We start from the raw sequence: 18,878 nt of genomic DNA, 5'->3' as shown, positions 1-18,878 counted from the left end.
CTAAACTGTACTGTACTGTACTAAACTGTGCTGTACTGAACTGAACTGAACTGAACTGTACTGAACTGTACTGTACTAAATTGTACTAAACTGTACTGTACTGTACTGTACTGTACTGAAGTGAAGTGAAGTGAAGTGAAGTGAACTGTACTGTACTGTACTGTACTGTACTAAATTGTACTAAACTGTACTGTACTGTAGTGTACTGTACTGTACTGTACTGCAGGTCTCATTCCAGTCTGGTTGACTACAGACTGACACTGTGTGTCTGTCCTCAAACTACAGACAAGCTAACTTTCCTGTGGATGGCAACAGAGCTGCTCCATTGAAATGAATGGGAGGCGGAGTGTGTGTGTGTGTGTGTGTGTGTGTGTGTGTGTGTGTGTGTGTGTGTGTGTGTGTGTGTGTGTGTGTGTGTGTGCTTGCTAGCTGTTAGTGTTGGCAGTAGAAGCTGAAGCTGTGGTTGTGTAGGTTGAGTTTCTGGGTAATGCCTTGCTCAAGGAGCCGCTGCAGGGTGCCGGTCCAGCCGCAGACCAGTCTGACCCAGTCTGACCCAGTCTGAACCAGTCTGACCCAGTCTGACCCAGTCTGACCCAGTCTGAACCAGTCTGACCAGTTACACTCTGCTTCGACGCTGCTGGTTAGCTTGCTAGCTAGCCGCCTGCCCTCCAGGCTTAACTGTGGTTAGCGAGACATGCAGATGCAGATCAGGAACCTTCCCAGTCTGCTGTGGGATCCCTGCTGCCAACTTGGTGACTTTTCAGCCCTCTGGACACTTGGCGACCGTTTCTGACCGTAGGAACGATGCTGAAGTGTTGAATCCTAAAGCATTTGGCGACAAACTGGCACGACTGATGCCAATATGCGCTACTTGTTTGTCTAAACTAAAGAGCACTGATGATCACAGCGTAGCTCCTCCCTCTGCTAAGAGAGGGGACACATAGCATTATATTGATATGCAAATTAGCATGTGACATCATCTGGTCACTTCTAGCAACTTTTTGAGCAGCCAATCGCTGCTTTCTTAGGTAAAGAGTTGGCAACACTGCGTGGGATTTCTTTGTGGTTAATGCAGCTAGTTAACAGAGAGTCAGACAAACTAGCAGCCATTTTTAACCCTTATTTAACTAGGCAGGCTGACTAAGAACAAACCACATGTTCTTCGTCTAGGTCTGGCTCTATAGGCCGAGTTTAAGGTGACCAGGCGTCCCCAGAGGAAATCCGGGGACATTTCTGGGGACAGAGCACCAAATCCAGGGATTGTCCCCAGAAATGTCCCCAGATTTTTGAACAGCATTACTGTTACCAGAGGAGTCTGCTGATTGGTCAGTTTTACCTCAGAACCAGAGGAGTCTGCTGATTGGTCAGTTTTACCTCAGAACCAGAGGAGTCTGCTGATTGGTCAGTTTTACCTCAGAACCAGAGGAGTCTGCTGATTGGTCAGTTTTACCTCAGGACCAGAATGGACATAGTCCTGTCTGGACAGGATTAGTACTGAAGGACAACGTTGGTAATGTAATTTAGTTCATTGCATGTCGGTGATTTTAATAAATGATCCGGACGGCATATATGTATTACTTAATTACTCCCATAAAATACTGAGAGAGCGTATCATTCCCGTCAGATACTACTACTGCGTCTACTGCGCAAAGTATTTGTAATTTATGAATCACATCCATCGATTTGAAAGGTGCTGGAACTGACAGAACAGTTCTCCGCAAACCAGTTCAGGTGATCTGCTTGGTAACTACGACTCAGCTGGACGCTGCTCTGTAAGAATGACAAAGTCCAAGTCTAGTCCTAGTTCAGAATATAATTACGAGTTAAAGGTCTAGTTACTAGTTGTTGGTGTAGTTAGTAGTTACTAGTTACTACTCCTAAATCTAGTTCTCAGTCTGTTTTCTAGTTGTGGGTTGTAGGTTACCTAGTTATTAGTTACTAGCTACTACATTTAGGTCTACCTCTAGTATTTGGTCTTGGTACTAGCTGTTGTTCAGTTACTAGCTCTGTTTACTAGTTGTAGATCTAGTTAGCCAAAATTTCCCCTTGTGAGTTGAATGTCCTGCTCATTGTACTAATAAACACCAAGCAGCCTGACTGAAACCTGTTCTGTTCACTGTTAGATCATTAGATTAATTTACACTTCCTTGTCAGTGGAAGATGGAGAAAACATTTCTGTTGTTGGGATTCCAGATATTTTGTGCGCTCATGTGAGAGTCCAACATCCACGAAGTCTTGAAGTCCTTTGAAGTCTGCTGCTAATCAGCTTTGCTTTCACATGCTATTTTGTGGGAGAATCAAACCAGGAACACAAACGGTGGACAAACATCGACATCCTGCAGTTTATCGAGCAAATTTTACAAACTTTAAAAAAAGCTTTGAGTTCTGTGTGAAGTGTCGGAGGACCAACCCGCCTTCCGACCGAGTCATGAAGCCAGTTTGAAGCTTGTTGTGCTGTGTGGAACCAGTTTGTCAAAAAGGTGTCTGCATTATGCTGTTATGCTGGGTTGCAAAGATAGCCAATCACTGCATTATGTAATAACTCAACAAAATCATCAAAAAAGTGCAACTCCTGTATTTTGTAATAACCACCTCAATATGTAATAATTTATTACAAAATGCAGGGAAATTTATTACATATTGCGTTCAGACTGTGTATTACAAAATGCAGCAGATTATTACAAAATGCCGGTGTTATTACATAATGCGGTGTTACACTTCCATTGCCTTACCGCGCTCTCAAACAATAAAAAAGATATTAAAAACAAACAAAATGTCTTCTATAGCCAGCGCCATCTTTAACAGCTGATCAGTGTAAACAAACGCTTGTGCGTGTCTTGTGTTGCTTAGCAACAAAAGCAGTAGTGATTGTGTGAACGGGAACAAGCCGACAGATTGATGCTAAAGGAGTGAGCAGTTTGGAGCTAGCAACGCCACGTTTCAACTCCCGCCCTTCTCTGTCTGAAAGAGGCTTCAGTGTTTTCTTACCGCTGACTGACACAAAACTGGATTTTTCCACCATGTTGAGAAGGTTAAAGGTTATCTTTTTTTTTTGGCATTTATGTGAAAGTATGACAAAAGGTTTTTGTGATAAATCCGATGGTGGAAGAATACAGAGTTTGTCTGCAAAGTCTTGTGTTTGACAGACAAAAACAAACAGTACAGCAATTTCAAAACAAAATCAATCATAAATACACACTGGTGGGTTACTGAGCTTTCAAAATCACATCAGTTTGAGATGATAGATGGATGATTTGTCACTAAAGGCTGCCATGTTTTTCTTTTTTCTAATTTTACCCACGCAAAGGTACCTGATGTTGTCAGTCTGTCTATAGCCAAAGTGTGTAGCCTGATTCCTGGGGAAGAGGTAAATTTAATGTCTGGAGGAAGTCTGACTAAAAGTTGGATTTAAGTTTTGGTTTGTCGTCATGGAAACAGCCTCAGGGTGTGTCTCCTGATGATATCACAGGTTAGAGAGAGAGAGAGAGAGAGAGAGAGAGAGAGAGAGAGACTCAGATGTGATTGTTGGTTTCCAGATTTCTCTGTTCTGCAGGTAGAGGAGGTGTGAGATGACGAGACATTAATCTTATCCTGCCTCCTTCTCTGCCTCCTCTCCTCCCTCCCTCCCTCCCTCCTCTTCTCTCCTCCTCCCTCCTCCTCCTCCCTCCCTCCCTCCCCCTCTCTCCTCCCTCCCTCCTCCTCCTCCCTCCCTCCCTCCCCCTCTCTCCTCCCTCCCTCCTCCTCCTCTCTCCCTCTCTCTTCCTACAGATGTTCTAGCTATTTCTCTGTGCTGAACTGATCTCTTCCATCTTGATGATCTCCAGTCTCCTCCTCCACCCCCCCTCCTCCTCCTCCAGTGGATCTCAGCCCTGCTCTCCATCCAGTAGAACCTCCCTGTTCCACCCACACTGACAGCTACCACTCTGACCTCTGACCTCTGACTGTTTCCTCTACGGCAGGAAATGGAACTCAAGCATTTTGTGGGCGATATCTCCTGCATCCCCAAAACCTAAGGACTTTAGTCACCAGTTTGGCTGATCTCCAGCCCGCCTCCCTCAGCCCTCGTTCTGACTCTGGCTAGTGAGGACAGCGCACCACTAGCCCCGCCTCCCCGCCGCCCCGCCCCCAGTCTGACCGTCAGACGGCGTCCGCCATGTCGGAGGGCCTGCTGCAGGTGGAGATCCCGGACTTCGGCAGCAGCGTGCTGGGCAGCTTGAACCAGCAGCGGCTGCTGGGCCACTACTGCGATGTCTCCATCCTGGTGCAGGGCCAGGCCTTCAAGGCTCACCGGGCCGTCCTCGCCGCCTCCTCGCTCTACTTCAGAGACCTCTTCAGCTCGGCGGCTGACTCCTCCTCCTCCTCCTCTGGCTCCTCCTCCTCCTCCGGCTCCTCCTCCCAGGCGGTGTTTGAGCTGCCGTCCTCGGTGACACCGACGTGTTTCCAGCAGATTCTGTCGTTCTGCTACACCGGCCGCCTCAGCATGGCCGCCAGCGAGCAGCTGGTGCTCATGTACACCGCCGGATACCTGCAGATCCAGAACATCGTGGAGCGAGGCATGGAGCTGATGATGATGAAGGCTTCCTCCTCTTCCTCACCGCTCTGCTGCGACTCCCAGGTTTGTTTGGCCACGCCCACAGCCAGATAGTTAGTGCAGGTTGTACTGTCTTCTCTTGAACTAACTAGTGTCGCTGTAAATATGTAACATATAACGGTGTCCATCACCATGGTGATATGGACAGAATCACGAGTTACTATAGCAACAGCCAGGACTGTGGAGCCAACATGGCTGAAAACTACATTAAAGAGTAACTAAACCCCAAACCCAAATTTATGGTGAAGCCTGACACCGAATGGTGAAAAGTAGGGTACTGCACTGGTCATCTGCTATTGGCTGGTCTTTGGTGCCAGGTGATGTCACCACCTGTTGTACTCTATGGAAGGCACCTGGCACCAAGAGCAGCCAATAGCAGATGACCAGTGCAGTACCCTACTTTTCACCATGGTGTCAGGCTTCACCACAGATTTGGGTTTGGGGTTTAGTTCCTTTTTAACAATCTGTTGTTCTGTATTTCTGAGGTTTAAAGTGACAGCTCACTTTGAATGATGTCTGGTATTTTTCTCCTCCAGACCCCGCCTCCTAATGTAGGGAACATTTCCGAATTAGTACTTACAGGTGGTATGTGTAACATTAACATCAAGAAATCATTAGAGCATTTCCTAATCATTTGGAGGGAAATCTGCTGGATCGCTTTACGGCACAAAACAGGAAGAGGTTCTGTTCTTCCAGAGCAAACGGAGCTAAAGCTTTCAGAGTTTCTGGCAGCAGATGGTGGAAGGAGGGAAAGGAAGATGGAGAAATCACTTCCAACGTGTTGATCCTCTTCAGGGATGGGGAGGGGGGGCAGGAAGCAACGGGGCTGATGGGAAATGTAGTCTTAATGTGGAGAAACACTAGAACTAACAATGCTACTGGTGTGAGACAGAGGAGAACAGTCGTCTCCACCAGGCTCTCGCTGGTTTACTGTCATTAGACCAAGGGAGCAACATTCATTAGAAAATGACAGACTGACCGTTAATATTTAAGAAAAGTATGTTAGCATTCCTCAGTAAAACCACTGAGTCATTACCCGCAAGCTAGTTTGTTAGCATGCAGTTCTGCCTTACAAAGGAAAATGGCAGTAATTGCTTTTCCATTTGATGTCAACAAAACCCCAAAATACTGTCAAATGATGCAGATTCCACTTCTGTACCATCAACACTTAGTTGTTGGAAATAAAATCTTAAGTCCAACATGATCTCACATAAATACGTGAAATGAACACGAACTCTGAAATGGCGATTTACGTGTTGTGGACACGTATTATGGGAAAATAACGTTTCTCCACCACAAACTGAATTACGTTCCTCCGCCACAAATTGAAATATGTTCCAAAGGTTGGCTAACGGGTAAATTTAGGCAAGTAAGTGGTTAAATTTTGGGTTAGGGTTATGGTTAGGCAACTAAAACAACTTGGTTAAGGTTAGGGAAATGGTTTGGTCGTGGTTAAATAAGAAAAACGTTCATTAAAAATGTGACGTGATGTTGAAATGTCCTTTGTAAACGCTGGGAATTGAACTTCGGTCGTCGGTATCGAAGGCAGACGCATCCACATCCGCCCTGCCGCCCCCCGACCACAAGACCCTCAGTCTCCACTGAGCTTCCTCACTGTGACACTACTTCCTGTTTACAGCCATGTCTCCTTCATGGAACCATTTCCTGCGGGGAAACGTCATTTTGACACTACGTTCCACCAACACGTAATTTGCTGTTAACAAGTCATGTTCATTTCATGTCTTTCTGTGAGATCATGTTGCTACTCACACAGTCGCAGCTCCTTGGTCCCTATTGTTTTCTATGAGGAATGCTAATAACGCTAACAAGCTAGTTTTGCAGTAGCTGAGGGATAAAATGTGGCACCTTTTACCTAACACTGTAACAATGAAGAAAATCCACAGGGTGCCTTGTTGAGAAGTGTGTTGAAGGGCGTCCCGGTGGCTCAGGTAGAGTGTGTCCCATTAAGGCTCAGTCCTAGTCTCAGCGGCACGGGTTTGAATCAAGTGGCCAAAACCACGTGTAAATTCTGAAGCCAATAAGGAAGTGGCTGAAAGCTGCAGTTCCTCTAATGTCCACTAGAGTCCGGCTCCAAAAAGACTCCAAACCACCAAACTCCATGAAGTCAATGGACCACAACCCAACTTTTGGTCTCAGTAGCTAATCTCACTTCTTCTAATATGTGTCCATCTGGCGATTTTCAAAATAATTGCGCCATTAACAGATATAACGGTTATAAAACGGGGTTGTTTTCCTGGTGATTGACAGGTCGTTTATTCTGGACCAATAGTAGGCGGAGCTACGGCTCTGAGTCGACCCTCAGCCTCTCTCTGACTGCTCCGGCTCCAAAAAATGTCAACATGGCAGAGATCATAAACCTGATCTTTAGGCTTCAAAACGTCCCTCAGAGACCTGTGGTGAAGAACACTCACTACTCCATCTGTTTACAGTCTGTGGTTTCAATCTGGCCCGTTCCCTTTGCTGCATGTCTTCCTCTGTCTGCCCGGTCTTTCCTGTCGATCTCTATTGTAACTGTCTAATAAAGCAGAAATGGCAAAAAAAATATATATACAAAAAAGAAGTGTGATGAATATGAGTTTTGTTTTAGCTCACTTCGTCCATCTGAGGACGTTTAATTTGTGAGTTAGCTGTAAAGGCCTTTTCAGATCGGACGCAGTGTGCGCTGCGCTCGCCGACTGGTTCAGCTCCGATCTGAAAAGATGGAAGGGAAGTCGTGGAGGAGCAAAACAAGCGGGTTTTCAAATTTTCTAGCCGCTTACTGGACAAAGCTTGTCATTTCACTGTTGCTAGCAATGGTGATGTGTCCATTGGTGATGTATCTGTCCTGTGCTAAAAAGCGGCCCCAGCACGAGCGGGGCTGTAGATCGCTACGCGTTGTCAAAACACACCTGATATTCCCACAACAAGGTTGAACTTCGGGCGCCGCGCTTTGCTGCCACAGCGCACAGACGTTGTTGCGCAGCGCAAACCGTACAAACACTGTGCTGTGTTTCAGGCTGCAGGGTGGAGTCTGAACAGGCCAAGCTAGCACACTGATGTTGTTCCCACTACTTATTATTTCTTTATTATTATGACCAAAAACATTGGACACAAAGTAGTTGATTTCTTAAGTGTTAAAGTGACTGATATTTATTTAATATTCAAATATCAATCGATTACAGACGACCTCAGCAGACGAGCTGGGCAGCTACGACACGTCGATGGTGCAGCAGCCGGCTCAGCAGCAGCAGAGCCCCCCCCCGCCGCAGGAGGCCAGCCCGGACCAGCCGGCCCTCAGCCCCGAGGAGCTGCTGCTGGCCGTCAGCAGGATCAAACAGGAGCGAGCCGACACGCCGCCTCCGGACGAGATGGGAGGAGCAGCAGGAGGAGGAGAGGGAGGCGAGGCCAGGTACTGAAAGAGAAGAGTTCAGATCTTTACTTATCTGTTCAGACTGCTGACCGCTGTTCAGTGACTTCTGTGGTTCAGACACTTTAAAGGAAAACTCCCCTAAAACAGTTTAACTTAGCTAAAAACAGCTGTTGTGATGTACTTTGCATTCCTGCAAAGTACAGGAATGCAAATGCATCCACATTTAGTAGTTTGGTGTATTTTATAACCGGCCAATCGTAGACAAGGTGACGTCATCTCCAGATGTTTCCAGCAGCTACAATGGAGTTTGATATGAGAAAATGTTTCAGGATGTAAAACCTCAGCGGTAAACGTCAGGTTTTGGTGTCAGTCCCTCAGAATCAAAGAGCGAGGGCTTCTTTCTAGAGCCGCCATTTTGCACCAAGAGACGTTCAACAATCATACAGGGAGAAATCCATCGTAGAAGAGGAGAGAGACCAATTTCTCCACCACAGGAGCAGGAGAGAGACCAGCATGCACTGCAGGAGCAGGAGAGAGACCAGAATGCACTGCAGTTAGAAGGCAGGTTGGGGTTTGAGTTACTGAGTTACTGAGTTACTGAGTTACTGAGTTACTGAGTTACTGAGTTACCGTTACTGACTCTAGAATGTTAAGTTTCACTTTTGTTTTCACGGGAGACTCTGTGGATTGAGTTCAATGCTGCTGGTCTGCTGTCTGTACATCTCCACATTACAGACAGGATGTGATGTCACATCAGACGCATTAGAGATCGATTTAAATCCATTTATACACACTGACCACTGCATCTCACAGTCAAAACGCCCTCTAGAGGCCATCTGACGAAGTGCATCATGTTACCTGAATGACTGACTGACTGACTGAATGACTGAATGACTGATTGACTGACTGCTTGACTGACTGCCTGACTGCCGTGGGAAAAAAAATAACTCCTGGAATGAACTGAACAAACTGATGAGATCTAACTGTGGATCTGAGGGGAATTTTGCTTTAATATGAACTGTTAGCTGTTAGCTGTCGTCAATTCTTCATGTTACTTTCAACTGTTAGCATGAATTCTTCATGTTAACCTCCTATAGCAGACAGTTCTGCTGCTCCCAGCATTTACTTTACATTTGAAACATCTTGTCATCTGTCTCTTCCTTCTTGTTCTGCTCCTATCAGTCTGACTCCTCCTTCTTGTTCTGCTCCTATTAGTCTGTCTCCTCCTTGTTGTTCTGCTCCTACCAGTCTGTCTCCTCCTTGTTGTTATGCTCCTACCAGTCTGTCTCCTCCTTGTTGTTCTGCTCCTACCAGTCTGACTCCTCCTTTTTGTTCTGCTCCTATCAGTCTGTCTCCTCCTTGTTGTTCTGCTCCTACCAGTCTGACTCCTCCTTGTTGTTCTGCTCCTAGAATTGATGTTGCAGGAGACCTCCAGTCCTCTCGGAGCAGTGCGCTGTGTTACCTGGGAGCAGGTGGTGGTTTGGTTCCAGGACTGCAGTCCTACCTGCTGGCCAGTGGGGGGCGCTCCAGTCCAGGAGGCTCCAGCCTCCCCACCGACTCCCCTCCCTCCCACCCCGCCACCGAGGAGGAGCTGGAGGAGGACTACTATGGCAACGCTGTCCCCCCCGCACTCTACCAACACATCTACGGACACCCAGGAAACCCCTACAGTAAGTTACATAATGGTACAGTCCAAAAGAAACCCTACAGACATATGTGACCTTCCTATATCTGCCTGCCAGATCTCCTCTCCTCTCCTCTCTTCCTCTCCTCTCCTCTCCTCTCGTCTCCTCTCCTCTCCTCCTCTCCTCTCCTCTCCTCTCCTCTCCTCTCCTCTCCTCTCCTCTCCTCTCCTCCTCCTCTCTTAAATTGATTGGATTACTAATTAGAGACAACTAATTTAATTAATTCCAGGGAATGGATTGTTCGGAGTATGGATTGTTAAACCTGTGCACAGATTTCAATTTTTGTAACTATAACTTCTGGTTTCACTGAACCCCCCCCACCCCATCTCATTGGTCTAGTCCAGGAGAAGATGGAGATGCTGCCCCTCCCGTTGGCTAATGAGCGTCGCCCCTGTGTGTTGATTGGCCGAGACACCATGGCCCTGCCGGCCAGTCTGATCAGTCAGATCGGGTATCGCTGCCACCCAACGCTCTACACAGAGGGAGACCCGGGCGAGAAGGTGGAGCTGGTGGCAGGTAGAGCATACAGTGGAACAGAGGAGAATAGAATGGAATACAACAGAATAAAACATCCCTCCATACCAACCCAGTTACTTCGTCCTGCTGTTTCTATACTGCTGATGTTATGTTGTCATGGTGACAGGATCGTTAGGAAGGTCATTAAACACAATACTGTCTGGAGGAGCTGAGAGAGAGAGAGACATACACTGAGGAGAGAGAGAGACAGACATACACTGAGGAGAGAGAGAGACAGACATACACTGAGGAGAGGGAGAGACAGACATACACTGAGGAGAGAGAGAGAGAGAGAGAGACATGTACTGGGTAGAGGGAGAGAGACAGATATACTGAGGACAGAAATTATATAGACAGTAGTGCTACATATTATGATGTTGTGTGTGTTTGTGTGTGTGTGTGTGTGTGTGTGTGTGTTTTCAGGTTCAGGTGTGTATATGACACGCGGTCAGCTGATGAACTGTCACCTGTGTGCCGGAGTCAAACACAAGGTGCTGCTGAGAAGACTCTTGGCTACTTTCTTTGACAGGTAGACTGCTTAATACTACTGAACACTGTTTATCACTACTGAACACTGTTTAACACTACTGAACACTGTTTAACACTGCTCAATACTGCTTAACACTACAAAACACTACTGTACACTGTTTGACACTACTGAACACAACCAAAACAAACACTACCTAATACTGCCAACATCGACATTATCAATACTACCAATATTGTCAACACTATCAAAACTACCAACATTATCGACATTATCAATACTACCAATATTGTCAACACTATCAATACTACCAATATTGTCAACACTATCAAAACTACCAACATTATCGACATTATCAATACTACCAATATTGTCAACACTATCAAAACTACCAACATTATCAACATTATCAAAACTGTTAACACTACCAACATTATCAATACTATCAACACTGTCAAAACGTCCAACATTATCAACACTTTAACAATACCAACATTATCAAAACTATCAACACTACCAACACTGTCAATGCTATCAACACTATCAACATTATCAACACTGTCAATGCTATCAACACTATCAACATTATCATCACTGTCAATACTATCAACGTTGTTGATACTATCAACATTATCGACACACAACATTATCAACAATACCAACATTATCAACACTGCCAACATTATCAACACTACAATGTTATCAGCACTATCAACATTATCAACACTATCAAACCTACAAACATTATCAACACTGCTAACATCATCAACACTACCAACGTTATCAACACTACTTACATTATCAACATTACCAACGTTATCAACCTACTAACATTATCAACACTGCCAATACTATCAACATTGTCAACACTGTCAATACTATCAACATTATCATTACTATTAACACTATCAACATTATCAACACTACCAACGTTATCAACACTACTAACATCATCAACACTATCAACACTACAAACATTATCAACACTACTTACATTATCAACATTACCAAAATTATCATCGTTATCAACCCTACTAACATAATCAGTACTATCAACGTTATTGACACTACCACCATTATCAACATTATCACCACTACTAACATTATCAACATATTAACAGTACTAACATTATCAACACTACCAACGTTATCAACACTACCAACGTTATCAACACTACTAACATTATCAACACTATCAACGTTATCAACACTAACATTATCAATACTATCAACGTTATCAACACTACCAACGTTATCAACACTACTAACATTATCAACACTATAAACGTTATCAACACTACCACCATTATTAACATTATCCACACTACTAACATTATCAACATATCAACACTACTAACATTATCAACACTATCAACATTATCAACACTACTAACATTATCAACACTATCAATGTTATCGACACTGCCACCATTATCAACATTATCCACACTACTAACATTATCAACATATCAACACTACTAACGTTATCAACACTACCAACATTATCAATGTTATCGACACTACCACCGTTATCAACACTACTAACATTATCAACGCTAGCAACATTATTAACACTGCCACCATTATCAACATTATCCACACTACTTACATTATCAACACTATCAACATTATCAACACTACCAACATTATCAACACTACCAATGTTATTAACACTACCAACGTCATCAACACTACCAACATTATAAACACTATCAACATTATCAACACTACCACCATACCAACATTATCAACACTATTAACATTATCAACACTATCAACGTTATCGACACTACCAACGTTATCAACACTATCAACATTATCAACACTACCACCATACCAACATTACCAACACCACCAACATTATCAACTCTACCAACGTTATCGACACTACTAACATTATAAACACTATCAACGTTATTAACATGATCAATACTATCAACATTACCAACACACCAACATTTTCAACACTGACAACGTTATCAACAGTACTAACATTATCAACATTATCAATACTATCAACATTACCAACACTATCAACATTATCGATGCTGTCAATGCTATCAACATTATCATCACTGTCAAAATGATCAATACTACCAACACTATCAACATTATCAACATTGTCGAAATTGTCAACATTATCAACACTATTAACATTATCAACATTGTCAAAATTATCAACATTATCAACTATCCAACTCCACTAAGTACATAAATTAAATCGACAGACCAGCATAGTAATTCAGTTCTACAGACTGTCTGACATAAGCCTCAAATATTCAAGATCATTTTTATGCTGTATGTTATATTCTAGCCAAATGCTTTCTTCACAATACAGCTGGGCTGGTTTACATAACTCTGCTCTGTCACATTGTCTCAGTGTTTGTGTGTGTGTGTGTGTGTGTGTGTGTGTGTGTGTGTGTGTGTGTGTCTGTGTATGTCTGTGTCTGTGTGTGAGAGAGAGAGATAAAGGAGCAGAGAGACAGAGAGAGTGGCTGAGAGTGAGAGAGGAAGAATAAAGCTGGTATAGGTACTGATTGGGTTGTTATGGTATCCATAGAAACACTCTGGCCAATAGCTGTGGGACAGGGATCCGCTCCTCCACCAATGATCCGAGCCGAAAACCTCTGGACAACCGAGTGTTAAACACTGTCAAACGTAAGACACAGACACAGACACAGACACATACACACACACATATACACACACACACATATACACACACATACACACACACACACACACACACTGTCAGATCTATGCGTACAGTCTGACTGGTGTATTTATATTTTTTATGGTGGAAGATTGAGTCGTTTCTCACTTCTGCTCCTTGCCCCCCCCCCCCCCCCCCTCCTCCTCCAGTCTACTGTCAGAACTTCGCTCCTAACTTTAAGGAGAGTGAGATGAATGTGATTGCAGCAGACATGTGCACCAACGCCCGGAGAGTCCGCAAGCGTTGGCTTCCCAAGATCCAGTCGCTGCTCCCCGACGGGCTTCCTGCCGCCGCCTCCCACCCCCGCAAGGGCAAGAGAGGAGGGGGTGGAGGAGGAGGAGGAGGAGCAGGTGGAGGAGGAGGAGGAGCAGGTCAGGGGGGAGAAGCCCAGACGCAGCCCAACACCAGCCCCTTTGAGCTGGATTTGCGGCAGCTCAGCGCCTCCTACCTGGGCCTGGAGGCGCCGCTGTACGCCGAGCGCAGGGAGAGAGAGAGGGAGGCGGTGGAGAGAGAGAAGGAAACCTCGGCCGCCCTGCTGCCTCACCTGCAGTTCGCCGGTTCGCGTGGAGGAGGAGCAGGAGCAGGAGGAGGAGCAGGGGAAGGCACAGGGCCGGGGGAGGAGGTGCTGATGGGAGGCGAGGCAGACGGGGGAGGAGGGCCAGGGAGGCTACAGACTGAGCAAACCCCAGACCCCCCCGCCATCTCCTCCTCCTCCTCTTCCTCCTCCTCCTCCTCCTCCCACCCCTCCCCCCAGCCCGCAGAGCCCGCCTCTAATCACAGGGGATTGGTGGATGCAGAGGAGAGGGGGGCGGAGCTTCTGGAAGACAGCCAATAAGCTTTCTATCGCCTCTGCCTACCTGTATGTAAATAACACAATAGCTACCTGTCTCCCTGTCTGTCTGTCTATCTCCTTATCTGTTTATCTGTCTGTCTTTCCCTCCCTCTGTCTGTCTGTCTCTCCTTCCCTCTGTCTGACTGTCTACCTGTCTATCCCCTTGTCTACCTGTCTGTCTGTCTGTCTGTCTGTCTGTCTGTCTGTCTGTCTGGCTCGGCTCTGCTGCATGTTAACCAGCCTACTGCAGTCCAGCACACAGGCCCATAGCAACAGGACTGGTGATGATGATGATACTGATGATGATGATGATGATAATATCCACTCTGATAATGACAATAAAGCTTCTTGATAATCAGACTGCTGGTGTTTCTGTTCTTTATGCTTGATGCTTTCTGTTTGACTGAGTCGACCGAGCTCCACTTTGCTTCACATTCATCCAGTTCCACATATTCCCACCTGGGAGCTTCCCAGTACAGGTGGTCCACTGGGAGGGAAATCAGCAGGCGAAGTGATGCTCCCCATTCATTTGAATGAAAGCACATTTGAAAATTTGCAGAAGATTGTGGGAAGGTGAGCGGCCAGAATTTGTGAGCGTGGCGGCCGGGAGGAGTCAATCTTGGCCAATGCAGGCATGAACCAATCAGGTGAATAGTGTGTTTCTGCTTGATTAAGTTCTTTCAGAAACGTCATGAAACTCGTCACGTGTCATTTGTTCCTCTCAATATCGAGGAGAAGTTCATTATTTCCGTGTCCAGTCACCTGATATTGTATGATGCACCTCTGGCAAAATAAAAAGAGCAGTGGACGGGTCTGAAATCGTGAGTGAAGAGAAATTTACCTGCTTGCATCTACAGTCCAACATTCAATCAGTATTTATTTAGTATGCAGCCCTACTATGAAAGAAAAACCTGCGTCTGTTACAGACACACCCACTGCCACGCCCAGGAGGCGGGCGATATGTTCAAGCGTAGCATTGTTGAGCGTCGGGTGTTGTCGAACAATTCGACCAACCAACCATTCTGCTGGTGGCCACTGGTCAGTTGGGGGTTCAGTGCCTTGGTTAAGAGCAGCAGTGATTTTTGGGAGGGGAGGGGGTGGGGTGGGGTGTCACTCATTTACTTACCCCATCCACATGTTCCCAGCCAGTCTGGGGAATCAAACCGGTGACCCTCCAGTCACATGCCCACTTCTCTAACCTCAAGGTTACCTCCACTGTCATGACAACAACCGCCTCAAAACTCCTGGAGTGTGGTGGCGCTGTAAGAAAATGAATCCATCCAAACTCCAAGAGAAGAACCAGAGAAGAACCAGTACATATTGAGTCCAGACGACATATAGACCTAATTAATTAATCAGTATATTGGAATGTGATCTCAGCTCTTTAGCTCCCTAGTTCAGGGCTTCTCAAAAGTTTTCATGTCCCAGATCCCCAAATAGAAAATGAATTAGGCCACAGACCCCCATTTGATCAGATTTAGTCCCAGGAACCCATGTGGGAGGATTTTAGTTGTTGTTGTTGATGTAGTATTGAATAGTGGAACTGCCTACACTGTACATGGAGAGATAACAGTGGTGAGAGAAACCTCGGATTACAACCGTCATTCTTATACAGTCTCTAACTGAGATCATTTCTGGTGAAATAAATTATAGCGAAATCTATTCCTCTTTTTGCTGGAGACCCCTGGAACTCCCTCAAAGACCCCTCAAAGACCCCTGGACCCCACTTTGCTTTAGTTGATCAGCTGCCTTCATGTCTTCTACGGAGAATACAGTAATGTTGGCAGACAGCTTGTAGCATATTGCACTGCTGACACAACAATGTGATTTATCATAAAATGCCAGAGTATGTGTTGTCTTACCATCCTAAATACATTTAATTAAATATATAAAAATACAGGCGGCACGTAGCTCAGTGGCTAGCACTGTCACCTTAGACAGAAGATCCTGGGTTCAACTTGTGGCCCTGCTCCTTTCTGTGTGAAGCATCTTTTCCCTGTGTTCACCTGGGTTTCCTCCAGTTTCCTTCCACAGTCTGAAGACAAGCAAGTCATTTTGAATGGAGACTCTAAATTGCTCAAAGGTGTTAATGTGTGTCTGTCTATCTGTGTTAGTCCTGTGATGGACTGGTCCTCTCGAAGGTGTCGCCCAGTGTATTCTGGTATAGGCTCCAGCCCCTGGCAAATGTCACCATATATGGCAGCAGTCCATGAAGGCGAACAAACGAAGAACCCAGAAGTAAGAAGTACTTTCCTCCTGGGGGATCCAAGGCGTTCCCTGGCCAGCTGAGCGATATAATCCCTCCAGTGTGTCCTGGATCAGACTCCTCCCAGATGCACTTGGTACACTTATCCACGACCACATTCATCCTCAGTCACTACCCAAAGCTCATGACCATAGGTGAGGATTGGGACAAAGACTGACTGATAAATAGAGAGCTTCGCCTTATAACTCAGCTCCTTTTTCACCACTACAGTCAGTGTCTGCATTAGTGTAGCCGCTGCACCCATCCACCAGTCAATCTCACTGTCCCTCTTACCCTCTCACATGAATAAGACCCTGAGACACTTGAACTCCTCCACTTGGGGCAGTTGCTCCCCCCTCGGATAAGGCACGGCACCTTTTTCCTGGAGAGAACCATGGTTTCGGACTGGAGGTGCTGATTCTCAGCCAGACCGCTTCACACTTGACAGCAAATATTTGAGTGAATGCTGGAGATCACAGCTTGATGAAGACAGAAGAACAACATCGTCTGCAAAAGGCAAGGATGCTATCCTAGTGCCACCAAACTGGATACCTCCCTGGCTGCACCTTGATATCCTGTCCATGAAAATCCATAACAAAAGAGGAGACAAGGCACACCTTGTCCACCTTGAACAAGCTTGACACAGTTTTACACTGAGTATGTGAACACAACTCTCACTCTGGGAGCACAGGGATCGAATAGCTCGTACTAACAAACCCGGTACCCTATACTCTTCCAGCACCCACCACAGTATATCTCGGAGCACATGTTCACAAGCCTTTTCCAAATCTACAAAGGTCCATGGCCATCCGCATTGTTCCTCCTGAATCCGAGGTTCGACCACCGGTCGGAGCCAGTGAGAGCCATAGGCTGTCTGAGAAGTGTGATCCTTGATAGTTGGAACATAACCTCCAGTCCCCCAGTCCCCTTTTTTTTTTAAATATGCGGACCACCACACCTGTCTACCAATCCAGAGGGACTGTCCCCAACGTCCATGTAACATTGAAGAGGCAACTCTTCAATGTCTCAGTGACCTCCGCCAAAAGAGATGGACTTGAACCTCCGACCCCCCAGAATCCTCCAGCAATGCCTCCTGTACAGAGGCCATGTCTGGTGGGTTCAAGAGTTATTTTAAGTGCTCTTTCCACCTTCTGACGATATCTCCAGCCAAGGTTAGCATTACCCTGTCCTTGCTGAGGATAGCCTGGGCAGTGTCCTGCCTTCCCTTACTGAGTCATCAAATGGTTTGTCAGAACCTCTTTGTGGCTGCCTGGAAGTCCTTTTCCAAGCCTTTTCCATACCGCTCCACTGAATCTGGCATCTCCGTGCCCACCAGCCATGGAAGGCCTCCTTTTACAGCTTGACAGCCTCCCTCACCACTGGTGTCCATCAGCGGGTCTTTGGGTTGCCACCAGCCACCTTCAGACCACAACTCCTAGCAGCAGCTTCCATAATGGAGGTCTTGAACAGGGTCTATTCAGACTCCACACCCCCAACCTCCCCCAGGACACAGAAAAGCTCTTTCAGAGGTGGAAGTTGAAATCCAATTGGACAGGGTCCTCAGCCAAACATTCCTAGTGCACCCTCACTACCTGTTTGGGCTTGCCAGGTCTGTTTGGCAGCTTAAGCCCCCATCTGATCCAACTCACCACCAGATGATGATCGGTTGACAGCTCTGCTCCTCTCTTCACCCGGGTGTCCAGAACATTTGGCCTCAGGTCCGATGAAACAACTACAAAGTCTATCATCAACCTCTGGCCAAGGATGCTCTGGTACCATGTACATTTATGAGTCCCTATGTTTGAACATGGTGTTTGTTATGACCAGTTCATGACTTCCACAGAAGTTCCTCCCTCCCAGTTCCTCCCAATCACACCCCTTCAGGTTTCCCCATTGTTGCCTACATTAGTGTTGAAGTCCTCTAGTAGAACTATGGAGTCCGTAGATGGGGCCTTTTCCAAAACCCTACTCATAGCCTCCAAGAAGGATCTCTGCACTGAGAGCTGCCAGGTTGACCTACTACTCTAATCTCATTGAGTCTGGTCCTCCAGCAGCTCTTTGGACCCTATCCCCACACCACTATTAAAAGCATGTTTTGCAGCTATTTCCCCCACTGCAACCTACATAATAAACAGGTCCCTGTCCACTGGTGAAGTAGCCCCCTCCCTTAAATTGGCAGCCATCAAATCCATACTTAAAAAGCACAATCTGGATCCTGAGGTTACTCCAACTACTGTCCCATTTCAAACCTGCCTATTTTAGCAAAGGTCCTGGAAAAGGTTGTCACCCTCCAGCTAGATGAGCATCTCCACTCCCACCAGCTCTATGAAACCTTCCCGTCTGGTTTCAGACCTTCCCACAGTACTGAAACTGCTCTGGTGAGGGTTGTAAATTACCTCCTAATGGCCGCAGACTCTGGCTCCCCCAGCTTACTAATTT

The 18,878-nt window shown here is 46.0% G+C and overlaps 1 protein-coding gene across 1 annotated transcript; it reads left to right on the top strand.

The window, feature by feature from the left end:
* Positions 1 to 4,153: 4,153 nt before the first annotated feature.
* On the top strand, positions 4,154 to 14,197 carry LOC139667211 (nucleus accumbens-associated protein 2-like). Its single transcript, XM_071546644.1, has 7 exons — positions 4,154 to 4,615; positions 7,774 to 8,000; positions 9,372 to 9,631; positions 9,986 to 10,162; positions 10,586 to 10,691; positions 13,210 to 13,307; positions 13,512 to 14,197. The coding sequence occupies exons 1-7, from the start codon at positions 4,154 to 4,156 to the stop codon at positions 14,195 to 14,197; spliced, it is 2,016 nt and encodes a 671-aa protein (XP_071402745.1).
* The last annotated feature ends 4,681 nt before the right edge of the window (positions 14,198 to 18,878 follow it).

The sequence above is a fragment of the Centroberyx affinis genome, unplaced genomic scaffold (genome assembly GCF_046629955.1).
Source record: "Centroberyx affinis isolate AG114_WGS23_722 - 3 ecotype Tasmania unplaced genomic scaffold, CSIRO-AGI_Caff_v1 ptg005368l_1, whole genome shotgun sequence".
NCBI classification, from domain to species: Eukaryota; Metazoa; Chordata; class Actinopteri; order Beryciformes; family Berycidae; genus Centroberyx; species Centroberyx affinis.
This window is presented reverse-complemented; position numbering and strand designations above follow the sequence as displayed.

Excerpts from the sequence above, each read along its gene's own strand:
- LOC139667211 (XM_071546644.1), top strand. The coding sequence starts at position 4,154 with ATGTCGGAGGGCCTGCTGCAGGTGGAGATCCCGGACTTCGGCAGCAGC. Across the intron at positions 10,163-10,585 it reads GAAGGTGGAGCTGGTGGCAG|GTTCAGGTGTGTATATGACA; the intron begins GTAGAGCATACA and ends GTGTGTTTTCAG. Across the intron at positions 13,308-13,511 it reads AGTGTTAAACACTGTCAAAC|TCTACTGTCAGAACTTCGCT; the intron begins GTAAGACACAGA and ends CTCCTCCTCCAG.